Source organism: Schistocerca piceifrons, chromosome 8 (assembly GCF_021461385.2).
Source record: "Schistocerca piceifrons isolate TAMUIC-IGC-003096 chromosome 8, iqSchPice1.1, whole genome shotgun sequence".
NCBI classification, from domain to species: Eukaryota; Metazoa; Arthropoda; class Insecta; order Orthoptera; family Acrididae; genus Schistocerca; species Schistocerca piceifrons.
The window spans coordinates 373,111,427-373,135,860 of NC_060145.1; the positions used below are offsets into that span (position 1 = coordinate 373,111,427).

Below are 24,434 nucleotides of genomic sequence, written 5' to 3' on the forward strand. Positions count from 1 at the left end.
GACTGGAATACTGTCTTTCAAATTCTGAAGGTGGAAGGGGTAAAGTAAAATACAGGGAGCAAAAGGCTATTTACAATTTGTACAGAAACCAGATTATAAGAGTGCAGGGGCATAAAAGGGAAGCAGTGGTTGGGAAGACAGTGAGACAGAGTTGTAGCCTTTCCCCGATGGCATTCAGTCCATATATTCAGCAAGCAGTAAAGGAAAGAAAATAAAAATTTGGAGTACAAATTAAAATCTATGGATAAGAAATAAGAAGTGATTCTTGAGTTTCTCCTGGCGTATTTGATAATCAAAATATCCACGGGTGTACTGCCGGTCTACAGTGTCCAACGGGCACAATATTTCGGCGATCATACATGTCGCCATCATCAGGTGAACTGACGGACTGAGCTCCTGTGAACGTGCCAGTACGGAGATCCGTAAGCTATGGCTGCTCAGAGGGAACTGGGTTCGGTCGCGGTGGCGGCCGATTTAAATACCCTCCGCCCGTGGCGCACTCCCTCCGCGTCCGCGTCCCGCGCCGCGGTCGTGAGGTGGAACAGATTGCGACGGCGTCTGAGATGATGTTGGTGTGATGGCTCTGTCCGCCGTGGTCGACACAACTATATGTTTGCTCGATTTACTCTTGATTAACCCAATCGCTGGTTTCCAAGCCTCATAAACCGTGACTGTGGCTATAATCTTAGCAAGGCTTGGGAACCAGCGATTGGGTTAATCAAGAGTAAATCGAACAAACATATAGTTGTGATGACCACGGCGGACAGAGCCACCACACTGACGTCATCTCAGACGCCGTAGCAATCTGTTCCATCACACGACCGTAGTGCGGGGCGCGGACGGCGGAGGGAGTGCGCCGCGGGCGGAGGGTATTTAAATCGGGCGCCGCCGCGACCGAACCCAGTTCCCCCTGAGCAGCCATAGCTTATGGATCTCCATACCGGCACGTTCACAGGAGCTCAGTCCGTCAGTTCGCCTGATGATGGCGACATGTATGATCGCCGAAATATTGTGCCCGTTGGACACTGTAGACCGGCAGTACACCCGTGGATATTTTGATTAAGAAATAAGAACTTTGAGGTTTGCCGATGATATTGTAATTCTGTCAGAGACAGCAAAAGACCTGGAAGAGCTGTTGAATGGAATGGACAGTGTCTTGAGAGGAGCATATAAGATATCAACAAAAGCAAAATGAGGATAATGGAATGTAGTCAAATTAAATCAGGTGATGCTGAGGGAATTAGGTTAGGAAATGAGACACTTAAAGTAGTAGATGAGTTTTGCTATTTGGGGAGCAAAATAACTGATGATGGTTGAAGTAGAGAGGATATAAATGGCAATGGTAAGGTCTTTTCTGAAAGTATGTGTATGGAGTGTAGCCAAGTATGGAAGTGAAACATGGAGATAAATAGTTAGGACAAGAAGAGAACAGAAGCTTTCAAAATGTGGTGCTACAGAAAAATGCTTAAGATTAGATGGGTAGATCATGTAACTAATGAGGAAGTACTGAATAGAATTGGGGAGAAGAGGAATTTGTGACACAACTTGAATAGAAGAAGAGATTTGTTGGTAGGACTGGTTTTGAGGCATCGAGGGATCTCAATTTAGTACTGGAGGGCAGCATGGAGGGTAAAAACTGTAGAGGGAGACCAAGAAATGAATACCCTAAGCAGCTTCAGAAGGATGTAGGTTGCAGTAGGCACTCTAAGATGAAGAAGCTTGCACAAGATAGAGTAGCATGGAGAGCTGCATCAAGCCAGTCTCTGGACTGAAGACCACAACAATAACAACAGATTGCAACTCACCATATGGGGGAGACAATGAGTCACAGACATGCATAATGAAAAGAGTGTTATACATTTTAGATTTCAGCTAAAGGGCCTCCTTATGGAGAAGAAAACACACACACATTCACACAAGCATAACTGGCACACACATAACCACTATCTCCACTGACACAGACAGACAAAAGTAAGTGTCACACACACAACAAGGCAAAGGGCTCAGTATTGCAATGCACTGCATTGTTGCTTAACATGATTGACAGTATAGATAGTGTACTGTAACTATTAAAAACAATTTTGTGTGAGGTAGTGTACTGAGTTGCATTAGGATCTTTTGTACGTAACATAGCAACAAATCCAAAATAGATGACAAAGACAAGATAGCTAACATAGCAAGTACAGACATAATTAAGATTGCAGATACAAGGAAAGCAATGTCAGTAGATTCAAGTTATGGGCAGTATATTAGAACTGTACATAGTTTTGGTACTAACAGTACTCTTGAGGTTGTGGATCAAAATGTCTTCACAATGTTTCCTAAAACTAGCCAACAGAGAATATGAGTAGACAGTCCAGTGAAATAAGATTTTTCTATTATGATGTGATTAATCTTGCCAAGTCAAGCTAATCTTGCTAACAGAATAAAAAAAAATGGAGCTGGAATTGCTAAAGATGTTACTAGAATCATTGAAAATCTAAATGTATAAAGAGACAGTTGAAAGAAATGCAGAGTAGCATAACTAAGCAGTTCAAAGAATAGAGGCAAGTTCTTTTTTAACATCGGACACAGCTAGCTTACACACACAGGGATGAGATGCTTGAAAGTTAAAATCGTACTGTTGGTGAACTTAAACAAGACCTTACACATTTCAGAGATGAATAATATTACAAATACACCAAGTTATCTACAGAAATAAGTAAACAAAACAAGAGCTTGATGCTTGTGATCCCCTTGAAATAATAATAATAATAACAATATGAAGCACAATGAAGGAATTTTGTGAATGGGACAGAAATTGATAGACATGATGTACATGTACACACAAACAAATGATTACAATTTCAGAAAAATTGGATGATTTATTCAAGAGAAAGAGCTTCACAAATTGAGCAAGTTATTAACACAATGGTCCACCTCTGTCCCCTATGCACGCACTTATTTGACTTGCCATTGATTAATAGAATTGTTGGACATCCTCGTGAGGAATTTCATGCTAAATTCTGTCCAAATGGCACTTTACATCATGAAAATCCTGAGTAGGTTGGAGGGTCCTGCCCAGAATGCTCTAAAAGGTTCAATTATGGAGAGATCTGGTGATTGTGCTGGCCAAGGTATGGTTTGTCAAGTATCAAGACAAGCAGTAGAAACTTTTGCTATGTGCAAGCAGTCACTACTTTGCTGAAACGTAAGCCCAGGATGACTTGCCATGAAGGACCAAAAAGTGAAGTGTAGAATATCGTTGATGTGTTGCTTTGCAATAAGAACATCACGAATGACAACCAAAGGGCTACTGCTATGAAATGCCGATGATACAAACATTGCAATAAATAGCAAATCAAGTGTAGTCTTAGAAAGATCAGCTAATAAAATATTTGTGGACATTAATCACTGGTTCCTAGCCAATTCCTTGTCACTAAACTTTGAAAAAACACACTACATGCAGTTCAGAACTTGTAAGGGGTGTCCCACGAGTATATGCCTAACATATGATGACAAGCAGATAGAAGAAGTGGACAGTGTTAAATTCTTGGGATTACAGCTTGATAATAAATTCAACTGGGAAAAGCACATCACAGAACTGCTGACGCGTCTTAACCATCCTCTATTTGCAATGCGAATTGTCTCAGACATAGGGGATATAAAACTGAAAAAGCTGGCATACTATGCTTACTTTCATTCCATAATATCATATGAGATTATTTTTTGGGGTAATTCATCAAGCCAAGCTTAAGTTTTCCGGGCGCAAAAACTTGCAGTAAGAGTTATATGTGGTGTGAATTCAAGAACATCCTGCAGAAGCCTGTTTAGGGAACTAGGGATACTAACTACTGCTTCCCAATACATTTGTTCTTTAATGAAATTAGTCATTAAAAATATATCACTTTTTCAAACCAACAGCTCAATTCATGGAATCAATACTAGAAATAAGAATAATCTTCACGAGGATTTAAAGCCACTTAGTCTTGTACAAAAAGGTGTGCATTATTCAGGAACACACATTTTCAATAACTTGCCAGCAGCCATAAAAAGCTTAACAACCAATGAAATTCAGTTTAAGAGAAGCCTACTCCATTGATGAATTACTCAGTAGAACCATCTGATTTGTGTGTGTGTATATATATATATGTACAATATAACTTCTGCACAATTTCAGTGCAGTAATGTGTTCATTGCAAATAAGTGTGTGTGTGTGTGTGTGTGTGTGTAAGTAAGTACTATCTAACTTCTACACCATTTCAGTGCAGTAAAGTGTTCATTGTAAATAAGCATTATAGTAGTTGTATTACACATTTATTACCTTATAGGTAAATTAAAAGAAACTTTTTTTATTTTAAATTCAGTGCATTAGTATTTGTAAAATGATTCTTTCATATAGTGTTCATTAAAAAATGACAATCATTCCACTTGGGACTTGTGGAATGGTACATTAGATTATTTGTTTGAGTTGTAAATATTTGTCATGTATTGTTGTTTTTCTGACATGTTCTACATCCTGGAGGACCTCATCACTATGGATCAATTGGAATGAAAGTAAATCTAATCAAAATCTAATCTAAAATGAAACGGCAGCCCAGCGCACCATTCCTGGCCACTGGGTCATATGGCAGGCGACAGTTAAGATGCTCTGTTTTGTTGCCCTTCATGGCAAGCAATTCTGGGCAAGATAGTGCTCACCTGTTGGTTGTCTTTGTGCTTGACAAACCCTACCTTGGCCAGAAAGGTTACCAGATCCCTCCGCAGTTGAGACCGGTTCGACCATTATGGACAGAGCCCTCCAACCAGCTTTGGATTTTTACAATTTAATGCACCAATTGGACAGAATATGACATGTTATCCCGCAGGAGGACATCCAACAACTTTATCAATCAATGCAAAACCAAATAACTGTTTGCATAAAGGCCAGAGGTAGACCAACATGTTACTGACTTGCTCAATTTGTGATTTTCTTTCTCTTGAATAAATCACCCAGTTTCTCTGGTATTGTAATCATTTGTTTGTCTGTACATGTGCATCACATCTACCAATTTCTATCCCATTCAGACAATTTTTTCACGGTGTACCTTTTTTTTTATTTATTTATTAATTTTTTTAAAGAGAATTAATATTGTAGAAAGTAACAGAGAGGATTTGAAGGTGCAGAAAATGGCTATCAAACAGGGAAAATTAACAGCACAAGTGACTCAGATTACAGATTATAGATCTGATAACAGGAGGCAGTCATTGAGTGGCCTTGAATGAAAGCTGTGTGGCAGTCCCAGATACGAGACCTGAATGCAACCCAAAGTGACTTGAAGCAAGTCTCTGAAGATAATTGAAATTTTCAGCCTGCCGTGCATGCACAACTGTGATATAAGTTATAATGAGCAAAACCAAGTGCACTTTCTGCAGAGCCTGCAACTGAATAAATTCAGACCTAAAGGATATGTCTGTCCCATTGTAATTATTAGGTATTTTAGAGATATACTACCTGCAACATGAACTGATGCTGAAACCATTTCTTATGTTGTAAATCATCTGAATGGAGATGCATATAACTGGGGAATGCAACAAGATATAGGAAGAATGACTTATGACTTTTTGGCACAGTACTGATCAAAATCTATGCACGATTGCATTATAGGTGGCTTGTATTATAAAGTATACTCACAAAGGGGTGAAAGAAAATTAACAGGATTTTTGAGGAGAAGTTGGCAAGAACTGCTATTTAGATTAACATTTTGGAGAAAGGGGTATTGTGGAATGGGGCACAAGGCATATACCTTCAGAAATACAAAGACAATTAGACACAGACAAAGACAATACAGCTGATTGCGTGAGACTAATTTTCAGACAAAAACAGAATGAAGAACAAAAGATAACTAAGGACTTTTAGAGATTCATAATAGTGAAGTAATAATAGTAATAGACCAGAATCAAATCAGCATAGAGATGATAACAGGCCAATGTATAGGCACAACCAAATCGTCACCCACAATTTTGAGAGAGAAGTTTCAATGACCAATGAGGTGGAGAATTTTAGTGTAGGGCTTGGAGAGAAAATGTGAATGAAAACAGATCACATTCAGAGCATGAATGGTTTGATAACACAAGACTTTCTAACCAACAGAGACAAGAGATGAATGATGAGCCAGAAAATGAGCAGTTTTCAGAATAGGACCCATTTTCAAACTTTCTTCAAAGGGGTAACATTTTTAAGCAATTATCACAGTAAAAATTATATAAAGAGAGAGTTAGGGCCAGAGCAGAGACAAGTCACAGTGATAAAGACAGAAGGCTTGAGAGGAAGAATTACTTATGATGAAGAAAGAGCAGTCAGAAAGAAAGCCATATACCTACTATTAAAGTGAAAGTATGTGGAGAAGAAACATGTATTCTCTTGGATTCTGAAAGTCAAGTGACAGCAGTTTCGAAGAAATTATATGACAAACTTTTGAGTAAAGATGCAGGTATTCCTGAATAACCAGTCAGCAGAGCCAAGATTGTAGGAGCGATGAGAGAACAAAGTAAACCTACTAAGCAGCAAATACTGTTGGACACTGAAATTATAGAGCCAAAATATAGTGTTGACGCATGGAAATTCTACAGCTTTGTGAGATGATAATTATAGGTGTTGACTGGATGTCAGAATGGGAAGTGAGTTTGAATTTTGCTAATGAACACATGGAAATAAATAATGAAACTACTACAGACATCCTCCAATTCAATGGTACAGCAACTACTATGAAAGATGCTAACTTGGCCAGAGTATGTGGTGTAAGGATAGAAGATCTGCATAGTGCTGAAGATGAAGTTTGTGATGAGTCCTACCCAATTCAGAAGGAGTTGTTTTTAATAAATGAAGTTCACAGAATTGAAAGAGTACAAGCTGATGTGAAAGATGAAGTATGCAATACATTGTTCAGAAATGAAGATCTGTTCTCTATGTTATCAGGTAAGATTAGAGTACGGTCACAAGGATAAAGATTAGACCACACTATCCATGTTATTGTGACCCACACCCAGCAACACAAGAAAAGAAGAAAGCTGTAGAAAAAAACTACAGGAGACATTGTTGGCACGACAAATGGACAATCAAATCAGTTACAGCAATGAAAACAGTAGCAATAATTGAGTTTATATGTAGTGATTTGAGTGGTGAAATCTCAACACAGTTATTGAAATCTAACATACTGTGCTTAAATTTAAGCAGTGATGCCTAGCCTAAGTGCAAAAGAAATAGCACTATGTGTAGATAGGAGATGATAGAAATGCAAGGTACAACACTTCTGTCTAGAATGAAATTTCCACTCTACAGTGGAGTGTGCACTGATATGAAACTTCCTGGCAGATTAAAACTGTGTGCCGGACCGAGACTCGAACTCGGGACCTTTGCCTTTTGCGGGCAAGCGCTCTACGCAGGAGACCTTCTGTAAAGTTTGAAAGGTAGGAGACAAGGTATCGGCGGAATTAAAGCTGTGAGGACGGGGTGTGAGTCGTGCTTGGGTAGCTCAGTCGGTAGAGTGCTTGCCCACGAAAGGCAAAGGTCCCGAGTTCGAGTCTCAGACCGGCACACAGTTTTAATCTGCCAGGAAGTTTCATTCAGCAAATGGTTCAAATGGCTCTGAGCACTATGGGACTTAACTTCTGAGGTCATCAGTCCCCTAGAACTTAGAACTACTTAAACCTAACTAACCTAAGGACATCACACATATCCATGCCCAAGGCAGGATTCGAACCTGCGACCGTAGCGGTCGCGCAGTTCCAGACTGTAGCGCCTAGAACCGCTTGGAACCATTCAGCATGATGAATAAAAGTTTCTATGAAAGGGTCTCATTTAAAGGAAACTGGTTTAAAGTCACGAAATGTTATACTTAGTCTAGTTATTTCTTGTATATCATGTCCATGTAACATTCACTTAAATTTTATACTTTGATGCCTGTGATTTGCACATGAAACTTTGGATTAAAGAATCTGTTTTTGCTTGAGTATCGGTAGTATTTTACTAGATATACTTGAACCAATAATATGGTTAATGATTCTTACACTTGATTAATATTTTATTTTAGTGACTTAACATTTGCTTCTATGAAAACATCCAGTAAAACTGTTAAATATATATTTTAATATCTAAAATGTGAAAGAGTTCATGTCAGCGTGTTGCCCAAAGGATTATAAAAGTGTAAAGCTATGAGTGAGGGCCTAGCCACAAGAGTACAGTCTAGGGGATTTGCATTCTGAGGATTTAAGTTCTGTTATTTTGCAAGAATTTACAATTCTGAAAAATAAAGAAGGGTGAGTGTGTAAGGGTACTGTTATGACACCCTTATTAGTAATCAGCCAAGATTACCAACTTTCATGAAATTCTGTCTTGTAGGCCTTCTAGAAGTTTCTAGAAGGAATGGTTTCATGCCAGCTGGAAGGGAGTGCCCTTTTAGGCTGCACATGCTTGGGCAGTGACAGGAGACACAGTTCAGAGTTGAATGAGCCAATGATGAGGGCTGGGTTGTGGCCACACTATCAAAGAAATTAGGACTAGTGGTGGAATATTTGCTGGTTTAAGATTTTGAGGAGTATAGTGAATAGTGGAAGTATTTCTGAAATTGCAGAGGAAGTGCTGTGAATATCTTAGTGAAGTTTCATAAATGGGAGGAGATATTATGGAATATTATGACAGTGGTCATCACTAATGTCCAAGGAAGCTTCAATATTATCTATGGGACTGTCATCCTTATTGGCTATTATTTAGTGGGCTGAAGAAGTTCTATCATCAGCTAGTGAAACAGTTAATTCTTTATCAATGTAACTTCAAAGTTGAAACTTTTGCTGTGGCTAGACGGAATGAATATTATGAGACTGTGTGAGACAGACCCAGTACCATTTACTTATCTTGCTGATTTAACTGTGTTTCAATTGAGATGATTTATTATCATTCCAGTGACATCATTAAATGTAGATCCCTAAAAGCATAGGAAACATCATATAGGTTGGTTCTGGCACATGGCAGAATTCATCAGATGTCAACATATCTGGATCTAATCCTCATCCAATTTTATCATCAGACCACTACCCAAGAGAATAAACTATTAAAAGCTAAATGGGGAGACTGCAAATGGCACAGGCAATACTTGTGAACAAAGCTTACTATGAAATGAACTTTACAACACACATGAATATGGTTATGTTTTATGCAATTGTTTTGGAGTCAACAGTTGCAATACTTTAATATTATTGCACAACTCCAAGTAATATTAAGCTCCTATGAGCTAAAATCTTTTTTGAAAGTAAGCTCAAGAAGTTTTTACTCAAAAAAATTTATGATTTCTAGATGAATTCTTTAACTTTATCAGAAAAAACTTTCTGTGCTTCCCTATTTCAAAGATTTTTGCTGCTTTAAAATGACACACTTTTTGTATTCTGTAAGGCATGTAAATGGTTCCTATGTTTTAGAAATCAAAGTTCTGTGTTTTGTTTAGTAACTGAAAACCGTATTTTAACCTCTGTATGTGATCATTAATGACAAGAACATAACAATGAACTAGAGTAACAACTTGACTCATTTCACATCCACACATTATCAAGCAATAATAGCGCCGGCCATGGTGGCCGAGCGGTTCTAGGCGCTTCAGTCCAGAACCGTGCGACTGCTACAGCTGCAGGTTCGAATCCTGCCTTGGGCATGGATGTGTGTGATGTCCTCAGCTTAGTTAGGTTTAAGTAGTTCTTTCTAGGGGAATGATGACCTCAGATGTTAAGTCCCATAGTGCCCAGAGCCATTTGAACCATTTTGAAGCAAGCAATAATACATCTAGTGAATGTGTATCACAATAAGTAATAGATAAATAAATATGATTTTAACAATGTAGGAAAAGACAGATCACTACTTAATGTAAAGAAGACACATTAAGTTGCAGTTAGGCACAATTGAAAGACGCTTAGATAAAGATTTCAGCCACAGCCTTCATCAGCATCTCTTTTGCTAAAGAAGGCTTTTAATTGTGCCTGTCTGCAACTTAACATGTCTTCTTTATGGTAAGCAGCAATCTGTCTTTCCCTACATTGTTGATTTTCCTGCCTGGAGTTTCCATTGCTTAAATATAATTTTAGTTTCTGTAGAACAATTTTATGATCTACACGTAGGTCTTGGCAGCATCACACAAATTGCCAACAGGAATTTTTGTTGCATAGTTCTAATAGAACTGAGTTTGTGAGATCATACATTTCATTTGCAATAAAGAAGCCAATACAGAAACCAAAATGTTCTGTTGTTAACATCATTCTCAGAAACATGGTTCAGTATTTTGTTGTAAGCTGCTTTCTCAAAAAAATTTTGACCATGAAAAGAAGTGAGATAGGTCTATAATAAGTGGTCAGTTACTTATTTCCACTTACGTATATTGGTGTTTTACTTAAGTCTTTCTGGGAATGTTCCTTGACTACAAAGGTAAGTCAAGTAAGGCATTACCAAGTCGGCATAATATTTTAGTATTTTGTTAGTAATCTAATGATTTTTATAATCTCTCTAACAGATGAGATGGCATAACATTCTGGTGGTGGAATATGCACTGCTTGTTGAAATACAATTTTTTTGTATTTGTATTTGGTGGACATTTATTTTCCCTGCATTTTCAGCTACTGTTAGGAAGAATTCATTGAATTTAGTAGCCAATGACTTGAATCTCATATCCTCTGCCTCACTGCTACTGTCATCTGGGAGTTCAGTATGATTTGTCTTGCTTCATTTGTTTTACACCTAACAATGCTCCAAATTGTCCTTGCCTTGATCTTGGAATTTTAAATTTTTTGTGTACAGTATGTTTCTGTTGTTTGATGGCATGCTGAAATGTTTTGCAATATTGTTTGTAATATTTTTAAGTCTTGATTTCAGCTAGTTCTTCTTATTAAATAAAGCTTTTGTATAGGTGCTTCACACTTCACCAGTATTCTAAGATGGATCACACAAGTGTTTTGCAAGTAATCTCCTTTGTAGACGGACTGCATTTTCCCAGCACCTTACCAATGAACCAATGTCTGCCGCACTGTTTACTTTCTGCTGAGTCTCTGCAGCGATTCCATCTCATATTTCTGCATATTGTTACATTGATGTATTTTTATGAATTTAGTGGTTTCAAATATGATTCAATGATATTGTTGTCATAGAAAATTATATTTCTGTATTTTGTGAAGTTCAAAATTTTACTTTTTTGAGCATTTAAAGCAAGTTGAAAATCTTAGCATCAGCTTGAAACCTTATCAAGATCTGACTGAATATTTACACAGCTTTTGTTTCAGAAGGTACTTCATTATCTGAGGGTTCAATCAGTAATGCAACACATTTTCTTTTTCAGCCAATCTCGGTAGAAAAAATGTGAAATTTGTAGTGGGCCATCATGGAATATTCCTGCTTCAGCCCCTATAGTTTTATGAAGCTCTGATTGGAGGTGGTGCTATATGTAGCCTTCAAAATAATGTCTGAACAGTGATGTGTTACAAGCAGAGAGCTGCCCTTGAGTTTGTTTTGGCAGAAAACCTGAGCATCACAGATATTTGTAGGTACTTGCAGAATGTCTACAGAGAACTGGTCTTGAACAAAAACATGGAGAGTCATTGGGTGATGTGTCTGGCAATGTTGGACTGAGCAGACATTCTCATTCTAGATGATCAACAGATAACAGTCAAACAACTCACTGCTCAACTGGACGTCAGTGTTGGTAGCACTGACACACTTGTCCACCTGTTGGAGTACTCAAAAGTGTGTGTCCGCTGGGTTCCTCGCCACCTAACAGAAGGCCACAGAGAGCAACAAAGACCATCTGTGCAGAACTGCTTGTGTGTTAAAGGCTGATCGTGACAATTTTTTTGTTGAACACTGTCACAGGCAATGAAACATGAGTTAACCACTTAAACCAAAAACAAAACTGCAATCCATAAAAAAAGTTGAAAGTCATGTACTCAGTTGGTACAGTCATGGTGACATGGTGACAGTCTGCTGGAATTCTGAAAGGGCTATAATGTTTGATATCCTCCATCACAATGCTATCCTCAGGAAATTGAAGAAATGTTTTCAGTGTGTTCATCACCACAAAAAAGCAAACGAACTTCTCCATGACAATTCAATCCCTCACATAAGCCTGACACACCCAAAAGGAGCTCAGAAAACTTCATTGGACTGTTCTTCCTCTTCAATCCTACAGCCCAGAACTTGTACCTTTGGATTTTCATCTGTTTTGCCCAATGATGTATGCGCTCTGCTGGAAGCAGTACATGGATGATGGGGAGGTTACTGATGCAGCAAGACATTGGCTCCAACGTTGATCAGTAGAGTGGTACCATGTAATCATACAGGCCCTCCCAGTAAGGTGGTGTAAAGCCATTGCACTGAATAGAGATTATGCTGAAAAACCAGGTTTTGTAACAAAAAGAGTGGTGAATAATATGGTGTACTATGATCCTGAATAAAACAATCTGCTTTCAGAAATAAAAGTGTTGCATTACTTATTGAACACTCTTTGTAGATAACAACATCATATGCAAAAAAGTCTAGGGTTACCATTAATATTGTCTGGCAGGTCATTAATATACAGTATGAACAGCATGAGGTGTATCTGAAGTGATCCTAGATTTGTTAATGATTGTCAATCCAATATAAAATGCTCCATCTCCTTCCCATGAAATCTTCAATCCAGTCACAAATTTTGTTTGACATCACATATTATCATGTTTTCATTATCAAATATTTGTATGGCAGGTAGTGACAAGCTTTTTGGAGGTCAAGAAATATTGTATCCATTTGAGTGCATTGAACCAAGGCTTTTAGAATGCTATGTGAGAAATGTGTGAGTGGGGTGTTGTGTGATTGCTGTTTCCAGAATCTGTGCTGGTTGTCATGAAGGATTTAGGATCCCTGACAAATGCGCAAATGGAAGATTGGGACATATCAATAAGTATATGATCACCTACTTCCAGCAAGGGTTAATGCTGTGGGAACACTACCTCTATCACAGACTAGACACATGAACTGCACATGGTTTTCTATAATGGACAAATATAAGGCCACCTGCTTTCAGCTGCTCAGTTGCTATTATCTTACTCATCTATACCTATGCATTCTGACCATCATGACTGGTTACTATGTGCATAATGTATTGAATAATGAAACTGCTGTTTCCACCACTGCTAGTCTTGATGAAACTGATTACTAAATGTGTGCTCATCAGGTAAGTAGTGGTTGGGCTTTATTCTGTTTTCACCTAGATTAATATACTGCTGAAAACTATAACTGTCTGTTCTATGGACTAATAGACAAATTTATTTTCAGTTAAAGAAGTTAATTGTCTTCACTAAACATTGTTGGCCCTAAGTGAGGGTTATAATATTGGTGATTAGATGGTCACAGCCATTTTCCTAGTTTTGGCACCAACAGCTAATCCAGCATCAAGACTTGATAAAGTAATTAATTAGTTCATTACTGTAGCAGTCTTAGCTGCTACCAACTGTCCTTAAATTACAGGCACTTAACGAGGGTCAAGAAGACTTACAGATATATCAAAAATGCCTTGTGCATCTTCAGGCAAGTGAGATTAAATGTCTTGATTGCCAATTTGTCTGTTTGCCGTCTGCATATCCTTGGTTATATTACTTGGTTCAAAAGTTATCCCTATTGCCTGATGCATCAATATTACTGTTGTCTGACATATTCTCCTTATCATCTGAACATTATTCCAAAAAATGCATATGGTAACAACAAGCTATGCATCTTGAATAATAAATTTCCAGAGGTTGAGACAAAAATTTAAATTCATTTGTGAGCGTGGTAAGTTGTATGTCGAAAGCATAATTAGGAAAAAGGCAGATTGCTACTTACCTTAATGAAAACACATCAAGTTGCAGACAGGAACAATTAAAAGACATTTACATTAAGCCACAGTCTTTATCAGTCAAAGAGAGACACACACGTCATTTACACGTGCGCACGTGCTCACACACACACAAGCACACCTCAACTCCCACCTGAAGTTTCCATTGTTTGAAAATGTAATTAGTGCTGTAGTGATATACTTAGCCCTGGATAAGGTGGTGCACATACAAGCTTTAAGACTGTGTGACACCTCCCTGGCTGTAAAGCTAGAATATATGAAGAGCTTCTTCCAAAAATCAGTTTGAAATTGAATTAGACAAATACAAAAATTGTGTGGTAGGATATTAAATTGCAGAATTGTTATTCTCAGTCATGACAAATAACTTGTCATTTCCACTGAAATTTGTAAGTTAAGAGCTTTGTTTGCACTTACCTTCATCGTCAAAACTTCTGCAGATGCCATCCATACTAAGAACACCAAGATTTGCAAATTGTGCTGTGCTATAATCATGGAGGCAAAAATTGGCTCCTGACACAAGGGCAGCATCACATTTGCCAGTGCGTATAAATTGATAGGCAGCATCCAGGGCAAACATACTTGAAGAGCATGCTGTATCAGCTATATATGCAGGTCCTGTCAAAATATAGATAGATGATAAGGACATTTGTCTCCTTTCTTAATAACAGTAATAATTATAATGATAATAATAATAATAATAATAATAATAATTGTATTCAACATCAAATGATACAAAGATCATTCTTCTGAATTCATTAGTTCATAACAAGTAAATTACAGTATTATTATTATTATTATTATTTCCTTACACAATTACATTTTGCAACTTATTGTGGTATGGCCAGACAGGTTTACATAGCAAACTGCTTATAAGAAAGACCTGATTTGAAGGTAGGAACATTTCAGCTTAGCACCTAAGAAATACACTCTCGGGGGGAAAAAAAAAGAAGAAAGGACCGAGAAGGAATTATCCAAATGGGATGGAAATTGGTAGATGTGATGTATATGTACAGACAAATGATTACAGTTTCACATAAATTGGAAAGAGCTCCACCAACTGAGCAAGTCAATAACGTGCTGGTTGATCTCTATCCCTTGCACAAGCAGTTATTTGATTGGTACTGATCGATTGCATGTTATCCTGAGGGATAGTATAACAAATTCTGTCCAATTGGTGGATTAAATCAACAGAATCTCAAGCTGGTTCCAGGGCCCTGCCTATAATGCTACAATGGCAGAAACTCTCACCATATGCAGGTAAGCATTATCTTGCTGAATTCTAAGCTCAGGATGGCTTGCCATGAAGGGCAACAAAACTGGGTATATGAATATCATTGAGGTACTGCTGTGCTGTAAGGGTGCAATGGCTGACAATCAAAGGGGACCTGCTATGAAAATAAATGGGCCCCCCAGACCATTACTCCTGGTTGATGGACTGTATGGTGGGCGACAGTCAGGTTGATATCCAACCACCGTCCCAGACATCTCCAGACCCGTTTTCGACCTGGAATCTCATTGACTGGAGAAGAATTGTCTTCAGTGATGAACCTCATCTTGAACTGAGAAAATGACCAATGAACCCCAAGCTTTTGTCCCATAGTTCATACTGGAGGTGATAAGTGGTCCACAGTACATGAAGATCTTTGCAGTATTTGCTATGTTTGTGCATACTGCAATATATTTTTAGCCTCTTTGCTTGCCAGAGAGTGAACACAAATAGCCACTAAAGTGTATCTTATATTGTTATTCCCAGAAATTTTAAACAGTTCTCTTTAACGACAATATCAGCTCCAATGCACAGGTGCAGAGTTAAAATCCATTGCTGCTGTTTCCTTTGTGATGACACTAAGGTGGTACCCATTGAATTCCTGAACTATTTAGTTTATAATACAAACAATGGGAAGTTCAGGATGAATAACAGAAATGTGGAAAGGGTAGATTACTACTCATCATATAGAGGAGACACTGAATTGCAAACAGGCACCATGGGAATTAACCCTAGTAATATTTAAGATTCTGGAAAAAGTCCCTCTTCCAAAGTAAAAACTCACACACATTCACTTAAGCACAACTCACACATACATAGCCACTGTCTCTGGGGTCCTTAATACAGTAGCACAGTATTTCTAATTGGCCATAATCTGTGTGTTTACACACAATAAATGTATCATCAGCATACAGAATTTGCTTAGAATTTGAGGAGCAAAAGGTAGGGGTCATATTTCACATCAGTAATGCAGGACCCGTGTGTGAGACATCTGCAGCTTTAAATTGTACAAATTGCTTTCTCCTAGTTACGTAAGATTTTATTTGATAACGGACAATGCATCTGATTCATATGTTCAATAATTTCTTTAGGAGTATTATTATACTGAGACAATCAAGAGGCCATACCATACACTGAGATATTAAATTACTAGATTAGCAACATAGCAGATGATTTCTAATTTCAAATATAAATGTCTTTAACTTTTTCTGAATCACAAAAGTATAACGCTTTGGGGATGAAGACTAAATTCAGTTGTAAACGAATAAGTAATCCATAACTGTCCCTCACATCCTGTGACCTGCCAAAAGCATTTTATTTAGTAAATTATTAGATACCTTATGCAATCCAAAAATCTGTAAAATGAGAGGCACTACACTAAAACTATTAACTATATCATGATTAATTAAGAGATGTGATAAAGTAATATGGCATGAGAAGAGTAATAAATATTTTTAAATGATGGCTTTTGTGCTGAAGAAATTAAACGCAGTGATCTAGCAACAGAAGACAGTATGTACAAAGTAAGATTGGACATCTGGGTGAACATAAAGATACTGAAAGACTGGAAAGAAGCCAACATTATTCCCACACATAAGAATGGTGACAAAAAGGTAAAAAGGTACTGTATAACTACAGAGGGAACTCACTACTACATCTTGGGCACAATATATTCTCTATATTGTTGTTGAGTGGGCTGGAAGAGCTGCTAGGGTCAAGAACTGGAAACTATCAAGCTGGTTTGCAAAATGGCAATAACCAAAGCGAACAAATTTGTGGACTCAAAAGGATAGTGGAACACATTTACAGGAAAGTTGTAAGCACTGTAGTAACCTTAATGGTCTAAACCAAAGCTTATGATTCTGCACACAGGAATGTGTTGTTGAATGTCCTTCATGCCAAACAAATGAACAAAGTAACACATGAATTAGTAAGAGTCATCTTGAAAGGCATGACTGCTACCATCAGGTACCAAAGCTGAGTGTCAGAAAGCTTTGAAATAAAGACAGGAGATTGTCATGCTGGTGGGCTCTCACTGATTGCATTCAACTTGTTGCTGGATTAAGTTATCCAACAGTGGAGACTGGTGAACAAAATCATGGCTATTGAAGGTGTACAAATTGTGTACAAAATAATACATAACACAACAGTAGACTGCCTAGCCTTTTCCAATAATATTCCAATGCTACATGAGAATGAAGATGCAAAAATGGCACTGGGAAATCCTGTTGCTGTTGCATGCAGAAATGGGTGTAAGATAGCATACAATAAGACCAAGGTCCTGAAAGCAGTGACCAACTGGAAAGTTGAAGGCCAGATGGTGGAGAATGTGAACAGCTAGTGTCACCTGGAGGAAAACATAACAGTCAATTTACAGGCTAACAGAATTATAGATAAGTCCCAGATACTGCAGAAACTGCAGTTGTGGCATGTCATATATTGATCAGACTATCAGGACTGTGTAGGACTGGTGACTGGGCATAAACTGGTGCACATGCTTGCAATAGTTGAGCGAATCCACCATTGTAGAACATTGTATTGGCACAGGTCATCCTATGCAATGTAATAACACAGACATACTGGCATGCACTTCCAGCTATTGGTATAGTATTATTAAGGAACCTGTTGCAAATAAATTAGCAAGTAATCTTATAAGACATTTGCTTACTGTATTCGCAAAGTCAAGAAAATGAAGACACTGTCAAGGAGCACAGAAGTGTGTTGGTTAGTGACCAAAGAAGACAGGCAAAGTGCTCTGGATGTATTTCTACTTGGGTTCCCATCCAAGATGTCAAGGAAAATATGAACAGGTTTTCCAGTTCTGTTACACACAACCATAATTTCTGCCATTACTCTAGCACAAATAGAATTTCACACATGTCTGTAAGAGTCGAGGAATGTGTTCAGATCCAAAGTGATGTGCTAAAGCTGCCACTGACTGGATAATAAATGTCAGGTCTGCAAAGTGCCACTGTGTGAGAATTGTGATTAACTGAGCCATCAAGAGAGAATGGGGAAAACACGATATATCATGTCTCTGTGATGGATCCAATGGGCAATAGTTCTGGTAAATACAAACACTGATCAACAGTGGCAGACTTCTGTATATCTGACAGTCTTCAAGGCAAAGATCTTTACTGCCATACCATTATAGTTTCCCCTGCAGGATTGTACTGCCTAAGGCCTTGGCAAAATACTAACATTTTTATTGTTTAGTTCTACTAGGACTGAGTATATGAGATCACATATTACTTTGTCAGTAGAGAGGCCTTTACAGAAGCCAAATAATTGTTTTTAACAGGTTACTCTCAGAAAGATGGTCCAATATTCTATTATAAGTTACCTTCTCAAATTTTTTGAGACTACTGGAAGGAGAGAGATGGGTCTATAACTAGCAGCCAGTTGCTTATACACACTTTTGTGTACTGATATTACTTCTGTGTACTTCAGTCTGTTAGCAAATACTCCTTGACTCATCAACATGTTACAAAGGTAACCTCCAGGATGGCATTACAAAGTTAGAATACAATTTTAATACTTTAACTAACACCACGGTCACACAACAATGGAAAATCTAAGATGAAATAATGTTATGACTCAATGTCTCCTCTTTATTATGGGTAGCTATTCATTCTTGTCAGAAGAGGTACTGCTATTTGGTGATATAATGATTTTTGTGATCTCTCTAAATAATGAAAGTAGTTTTCATTGAACCAACATCATATCTCTGGGTCACCCCAAGTACTTTTGCTTTTTTTGTTGTATCCATCTAATTCTCATACTGTTGTGTGATGTAACAATGATTCCTTTGTTGTGGTAATATATAAAATAGAAATGTTAGATGAACTCATCACAATGTCAAGCAAAAAATGACAAATAGCACACATGTAAAAAGAAATTCATAACTCACCATTTACTCCTAGCCAGTAGGCAATCATTCCAGCCTGCAATGCACGATTGCAGTACATCAGTCCTTTACCTACATTCTCTTTTGTAAAAATGGCCACCTCTGACTCACTAAATATGCCAGCTGTAATAACAGCCACACGTTTACCTCGTAAGGAGTGTGGATGGATTCCTGTAAATATCAGTTCAGGCTCAGCTCACAAAAAAATTGGCCGTAGTTCTAAATAAATTTTAATGAAACTCTATCAATAACATCTGCAACATTTGATTCAGCATATTCTTAGAAAGCTGATTAATAAAAAGAACAGTTAAAAATTATCACACAATGTGACTAAACAAAAAATGTTAAACTAACACATGCTAACAATGGAAAAAATGTTTGTAAAACAAAATATGCCCCTATGGGTCTTTGTAAGGTGACTTCAAGAAAAATCATAGATCATTTCCATGGAGCACTGATTTCTCAGGAAATTATGTTTTCATTTAGTGTGTAGAGAAAAAAGAAAAATATGAAACTGCTCAATGCAATACCTTCTACTTTGTACCAATCCTGGGATAATGATATAATGTCTTTTGACTCAGAATTGTACTTGGTTGCAGCATATAAACTGCTTCAATGTTGTTCTAAGCAGAATTTATATGAAGTTATATTTCTTGTGAGAAGGATGGATGTATTTAGTGGGTTCTCAACTTGTGATTTATATTTTGTTAAATTTATTCTACACATCCATTTATTTACAAGCACATTAAGTAGATGCTTTTATTCAGTTCAAAACATTTGGTACATCTGTGATCATTTAATACTCGAGAAACATAACACACTTAGTTAAGATAGTATGTAATGCATACTTTGGTGTAAAAGTTGGTGATCAAAATTATTTCTTGGACCACTTAAAGTGTTTTCTATTTGTTTGGAAGAACTCTGACAGTGGTTTCAAGATAAGGAAGCATTTCCATTTCAAGGTAATAATGATTTGGACAGAACCTCAGAGTCACAGCGAGAAATGTGATTTTTGTTCACATGATACAGGTATGGCCTCAATTTTCAAAACAAAAAGGTGATATTTTATGCAAATCTGTCATCTGCTATATGCTATGCACCTCACGGATCAGGTATGCCTACATCAAAAGAAGCTTTGAGAAAAAATAAAAAAATAAAATACTGCAAAAAGACTCAACATAAGGCTGTGGTGTGCAAAATGAAGCACAACCAAAGCAAACAGTGGACACTCAAGCATACTGCAATGAATAATAATAAAGAGTCAAGTACTGTTCCAAACATACATGTGCAAATTCAAAAACTTTCACTGAACGAAACATTACATGAATGTCATCCTTGCTGTCAATAAAAGGTCATTAGCTGCAATTCTTTGAACTAACAAAGTGCTGATCAGTTTTCAAACTGACACAGGGTTAACAATTTTAAATGTTAACCTGCAGGCGTACTGGAAGTTAGCAATCCCAAAGTTACCACACTTTCAAAGTTCGCTGTTTAGTTAAAGCAATCAGGAGTTTGCAGTAAAAGGGCAATTTTCAACAGATGTTACATATAAACAATTTATGAAACAGGCTACATTTATAGTTGTAAACTCAAATAAAACACAGATTTGCTAGGACTGGATCTCTTCAATACTTTGGGCTTCACTGTCCACAAGGAAGGAAATTAAAACTGACATTCTGAATGGATCGTTTAATCAGTTGTAAAACTTTGGTAATACTTTTCTTCTAAAGCAATAAGCAGTGTCAAAGGTTACAAGGCACACATTGTGCTGAAGCCAAATACAGAGCCAACATTTTGGAAAGCATGTAACATTTCTTTTACACTGAAAAATAAAATTAAACAGGTACTTGCCCATCTTGAACAGAATGAGATTATCAAAACCATAATCAGGAGCTAATGGGCAATGCCAAACATAGTTGTATAGAAATTTAACAGCTCACTTTGAATCTGTGGGGATTTCAAAGCAATGGCTAATTATTGATAAACATCCTATTCCTAAGCCAGAAGACCTGACGTCAAAATTAGCCAGTGTTGTGCACTTTGCCAAGCTGAACCTTAAAAAAGCATATTTGCAAATTCCTTTGGATGAAGTCAAGCAAAGTTTCATGGTGATAAATCATCCATTTGGTCTCTATCATTACAAATGGTTAGCTTTCAGAATAGCCAGTGCACCAAGTTTGTTTCAGTGGTATTCAGAAAAATTAATTCAGAAAACTCTGAATGCTGTGAACTACCTTTATGGCATTACTGTCTCAGGCACAACTCCAAAGGAACTCTAACTGAATTTCGAGTGTTTTCATAATTCTACATGTGCCAAATTTTAAACTCAACAAAGGCAAGGGCATGTTATTTCAATGTGAAATGTAATACTTGAGACATGTACTGTCTGCACATGGCATCAAGCTGACACTGTGCCACTCTGATTCCATTAAAAACCTTGTGGTTCCCGAAGACATCAAGCAATTGCATTCCATCTTATGACAAATAAGTTATTATCAGAGGTTTCTCCCTCAGTGAACCATCACACAATTTGTTATGAAAAGGCACCAAATGGAGCAGTAACAGTGAATGTCAAGATGCATCTAACAAACTGAAACAATTTTTGCTTGATGCCATATGCCTTACAACAAATGACCAAACAAAATGCTCACAATTGCTGCAGATACTTGAGATTATGGCATAGGCACTGCTCTGTCCCACTGACATCATCATGGTTTTGAACAACCAGCTGTGTTCACTTGAAAATCTCTGACAGTGACACAAAGAAATTACAGTCAGATTGAGAAGGAGCCTCTAGTGATTATATCTGCAGTCAAGAAATTTCATGATTACATTTATGGATGTAAATTTATCCTCCTCAATGACCACAAATCTTTAGTGGCTATCTTCAGATGAAATAACTAAGTAACTGTGTTCCTATACAGACAGATCACTGTTTGCAGTATTGGGTGCTACTTCTGTTGAATTACAACTACAAATTTTTACATCTGGTTGACAATATAAAATGCAACTCCAGATTTTCTTTCATGTTTGCCAATAAGGCAAGATTAAAGGACTCACTCTTTAGCTGATGTTTGTTTTTCAATAGTATCAGCTGTCAAGGCACTGTGGAAAATTTAATTGATGAATTTGTTTCTAAAGATCCTTTTTTGTCTAAGAAGAAACAGAATATTCAAATGGAGAGGCCTAATGATAAGAAGTTACTTAATCAATCAGAGAGTAAATCATATTGGAATATGAGACATGAGCTTATAATGTACAAAGGTAACATAATATACATCCAGAATCAGGCAAGACAAGAGTAGTTATTCCTGCAGTGTTTAAATGTTAAGGTACTACAGTTGCTATATCAATGCCACTGAGGCATACTTCATACCAAACACATTGCCAGAGATCATTGATACAGTGAAAATATTTAAAAAGACACTGAAATGATGTTGACTAAATAGCACTGCTATCAAAAATACCAGTCAGCTTCACCTTGGCAATATTTCCATGACCACAGGCATTAGGATCCTGATACATCTGCATACTTATTTTGCAGGATCATTTCTCAGCAGCTACCGGCTCGACCTCATTGATGCTTTCTCCAAATTTTGATTTGTGTCAGATAGACATTCAGCCTCTGTAAAAGGACTTCTCTACCAAAGGGTTGCCAAAATTTATTGTTTCTGGGAACAGCACAAAATTTTCTTCTCAGGAATTTATATTATTGCAGAGTCTCCAGTGGAGAAACTACATGGAAGACCACACTGAACGTTAATGTCAATTTTAAAGCCACTTCTACATTTCCTTGGTGGCATGGACAATGGTCGCATCAATTTTTTTTTTTAAACTTAATGGTACAGTACTTCTTTCAAGGTAAAAACATGAGACAAAGACATGGATACCAAGTATAGCCAAAGAGCAGCTCGGCAATGCTATTTTTAACCTTCGAGCAGTTGCACCTATGTATAAAGTACACCAACCACAAACAGCATTGTCTTGCACAATGACATTATTATTTACACTTATGACCCCATATCTATTCCTTCATTATTGCTTCAGCCAACACAGTTGATAAGTTGTGCTGTTATCTGTCCAAGAGAGCAGCAGTAATATGAAATAAGCAGTGAGCTAGATGAGAAAAAAATTATGATCTGTGCAATAAAATGACCCAGATTATGAACTATCAGTGCAATCCCATAATGAGGCAATTGTCTATGACATAATTAGCAAACGAATAAGCAGGTGGCTGAGATCTGATGCAACTGTGCTACTTAATGCATCGAGTGGATCACTTCTGTCGGGTAACAGTCGTATGCAGCAACAGAGTGATTTAATGAATGTTTATTTTATTATTGTCTAATGAAACTGTGATTTAGCTCATATGATGTAAGTTTATTTTAATGTGGTTTAATTAAACTAAGATTCAATTGTGATTTTACTCATACTTGTTTCCTTAGGTAACATAAAGACACCTGCTCTATAAGTATGTACAGAGTATGCTAAGTGCCTGCTCGTGTTACAAAAAATGGTGCTCCTGCTTGAAGGTTAAGATTAAATATTCACTCAAAATTGCAACGCGGCACATGCTCTCTCCTGCTTTGGCAGGCACAGGAATCCTTCAGTCGGAAAACTCAAAGCACAATGTGCCTTGGATGTATACGTGCAGTTACAAACCAGCAGGTAAGATAGTTTAGTTCCATACTTGCAGTCAGCTCAGTACAGTACTCTCAAGGGTACCTTTCAACTTAGTAGTCACTATTTATGGAGAACTTCAACCATTTACAAGAGTGTTCATGCAATTTCATTCAGTTATAATGGCAATATGTAGACTGCCACGAGACATCAAAGTTAGTTAGGTATGATCTTGTTAGGTACAGGACATCAAGCACCACACATAAAACTGTACAAAAGTACCACTTTGTAACATAGTCTAAATAGATGTTAGTTGTTATTTTGTTTTGTGTTGCCACATCTTTTTTATATTGCTGCCCTATGAGACAAGTGTTTATTTGCAAGTGTGCAAAATCAGCCACCATTAAGGAATCTAGCAGGGCAGCAGCTTTCTACTACCATGGATGCTTTGGCTGAATTAATGGTAATGAAATGAAATGTCGTGTGGCTAGGGCCTCCCATTGGGTAGGCAGGTTGCCTGGTACAAGTCTTTTGAGTTGATGCTACGTCGGCGACGTGTCAATGGGAATGAGATGATGTCCCTGAGCATAGAAAATCTCCAACTCAGCCGGGAATCGAACCCGGGCCCCTCGGCATGACAGTTGATCACACTGACCACTCAGATATCATGCTGAACTGAATTAATGGTAGCAATCAGTTACGAAATTCGCAACACCTTTAAAATACATTTTTATCAGCGAACAGATAATTTTGATATCCGGTTGTCATAGATATAAGCTGG

General features: G+C 37.4%; 1 protein-coding gene across 1 annotated transcript in view; it reads right to left on the reverse strand.

The window, feature by feature from the left end:
• LOC124711917 (fatty acid synthase-like) overlaps positions 1 to 24,434 on the reverse strand; it is a 436,120-nt gene that overhangs the window by 359,789 nt on the left and 51,897 nt on the right. The window contains exons 4-5 of the mRNA XM_047242172.1: positions 19,037 to 19,204; positions 14,274 to 14,474 (exon numbers count right to left, since the gene is read on the reverse strand). Of these exons, the coding sequence (XP_047098128.1) occupies positions 14,274 to 14,474; positions 19,037 to 19,204 (369 nt within the window). The remainder of the gene's footprint in view (positions 1 to 14,273; positions 14,475 to 19,036; positions 19,205 to 24,434) is intronic.